At 41.8% G+C, this 1,942-nt stretch overlaps 1 protein-coding gene across 1 annotated transcript; it reads left to right on the forward strand.

Annotated features, from left to right (window-relative positions):
- Positions 1-285: 285 nt before the first annotated feature.
- On the forward strand, positions 286-1,942 carry OR6Y1 (olfactory receptor family 6 subfamily Y member 1). The gene has a single exon (XM_051858490.2). It carries the CDS (start codon positions 427-429, stop codon positions 1,402-1,404), a length of 978 nt encoding a protein of 325 aa, XP_051714450.1. The 5' UTR covers positions 286-426; the 3' UTR covers positions 1,405-1,942.

The raw sequence follows: 1,942 nt of genomic DNA on the forward strand, positions 1-1,942 counted from the left end.
CATTGACCCCAAGAATGGGTAAATTATATTTAAAGAATGGAGAATGGTGGATTTTATAAATGTAATCAATAGTTATGTTTTGCTTGTAGTGACTGGTATGGAGGTTATATTCATACTCCCAAGAGGTGATAAATTGGCACAGCACAGAACTGGGAATCAGAGGGTACTAATTTTACTTCTGTATCATCATGGACAAGTTACTCTTCTTGAACTAACATTAAAAATAATAAAAACATAGTCTCAATGAAGTCCATATTCACTCAAAAGCTTTGGTTGTGTAATAATTCAAAGTGAAATAAAGATATAAAGACAGGGGAGAGTGCCTATTGCTAAGAATTTGCTGGTGGCAGGCTGTGTTACATAAATAACCATAGGCTTGTGCTGGGACATGGAAGGAATTGACATTGTCTGTGCCCACAGCCAGGTATGATGACCAAGACTCTGGAAGCAGATAATAGGACAGCAACAACACATTTCATTCTTCTGGGATTTCCAACACGACCAGCCTTCCAGCTTCTTCTCTTTTCTGTTTTCCTGGCAACCTACCTGTTGACACTGCTTGAGAACCTTCTAATCATCATAGTCATTCGAAGTGATGGGCAGTTGCACAAGCCCATGTATTTCTTTCTGAGCCACCTCTCTTTCCTGGAGATGTGGTATGTCACAGTCATCAGCCCCAGGATGCTGGTAGACTTCCTCAGCCACGATAAAAGCATTTCCTTCAATGGCTGCATGACTCAACTTTACTTCTTTGTAACCTTTGTCTGCACTGAGTACATCCTTCTTGCTGTCATGGCCTTTGACCGCTATGTAGCCATTTGTAACCCACTACGTTACCCAGTTATCATGAACAATCACCTTTGTGGTACAATGGCTGGAGGATGCTGGTTCTGTGGACTCGTGACTGCCATGATAAAGATGATTTTCATAGCCCGACTTCACTACTGTGGCACACCCAATATCAATCACTACTTTTGTGATATCTCTCCACTCCTCAATGTCTCCTGTGAGGACTCATCACAGGCTGAGCTGGTGGACTTCTTCTTGGCCCTCATGGTCATTGCTGTTCCACTTTGTGTAGTGGTCACATCATACATCACCATCCTCACCACCATTCTCAAGATCCCGTCTTCTCAAGGCCGTCAAAAGGCATTCTCCACCTGTGCATCCCACCTGACAGTTGTGAGTCTCTTCTACTCCACAACCCTTTTCACCTATGCCCGCCCCAAGCTCATGTACGCCTACAATTCCAACAAAATGGTATCTGTTCTCTACACCGTCGTCGTACCACTCCTCAACCCCATCATTTACTGTCTGAGGAACCGTGAAGTAAAAGCATCTCTGAAAAAGACTGTACTCTGCCTTGGAATTGGGTCTAGGGGAGATGAGACTGTCAGTAGTTAAAAACCTGTGTCGACCTGTAAGGCCTGAATTGGAAGATGATTACTACACACTTTCTCCCGCAGTCTCAGCTGTAGTTAGGCAATAACACACAGAACTTTAACACTGCTCTCTGAGGGTACACTTACGACTAGAGAATCAGATTTCTGAGAAGTAGTAACCTCTCCTATCAGGACCAGAGGAAAAAAATGTTAAGCATTTTCATAGAAAAATATTTGAAATGAGGAGTAAGGAAAAGAGAAAGGAGGTTCTTTTTTTCACACAACTTACCAAAATAAATTTTGGACAGGATAAGGAGTAAAACCATATTCCTGCTCTCAGATTAGGAAAACGTCTTTGAATATTCCATCCTTGAGAAGTAAAAGAAAATGAAGTAATACGCTCCTAACTTGTTGAGGCTTTTAAAATAATAGAACGTAAATTAGAAAGTAAAGTAGAACATATTTGTAGCCTACATTATAATATCTTTAATATTAGAAGAGGCCAGGAAGGATTATCCCCTGCAGCGGTCAGAGAGGCCATGGCCCTGCCAGATTCTTGG

This window comes from Oryctolagus cuniculus, chromosome 7 (genome assembly GCF_964237555.1).
Source record: "Oryctolagus cuniculus chromosome 7, mOryCun1.1, whole genome shotgun sequence".
NCBI lineage: Eukaryota > Metazoa > Chordata > Mammalia > Lagomorpha > Leporidae > Oryctolagus > Oryctolagus cuniculus.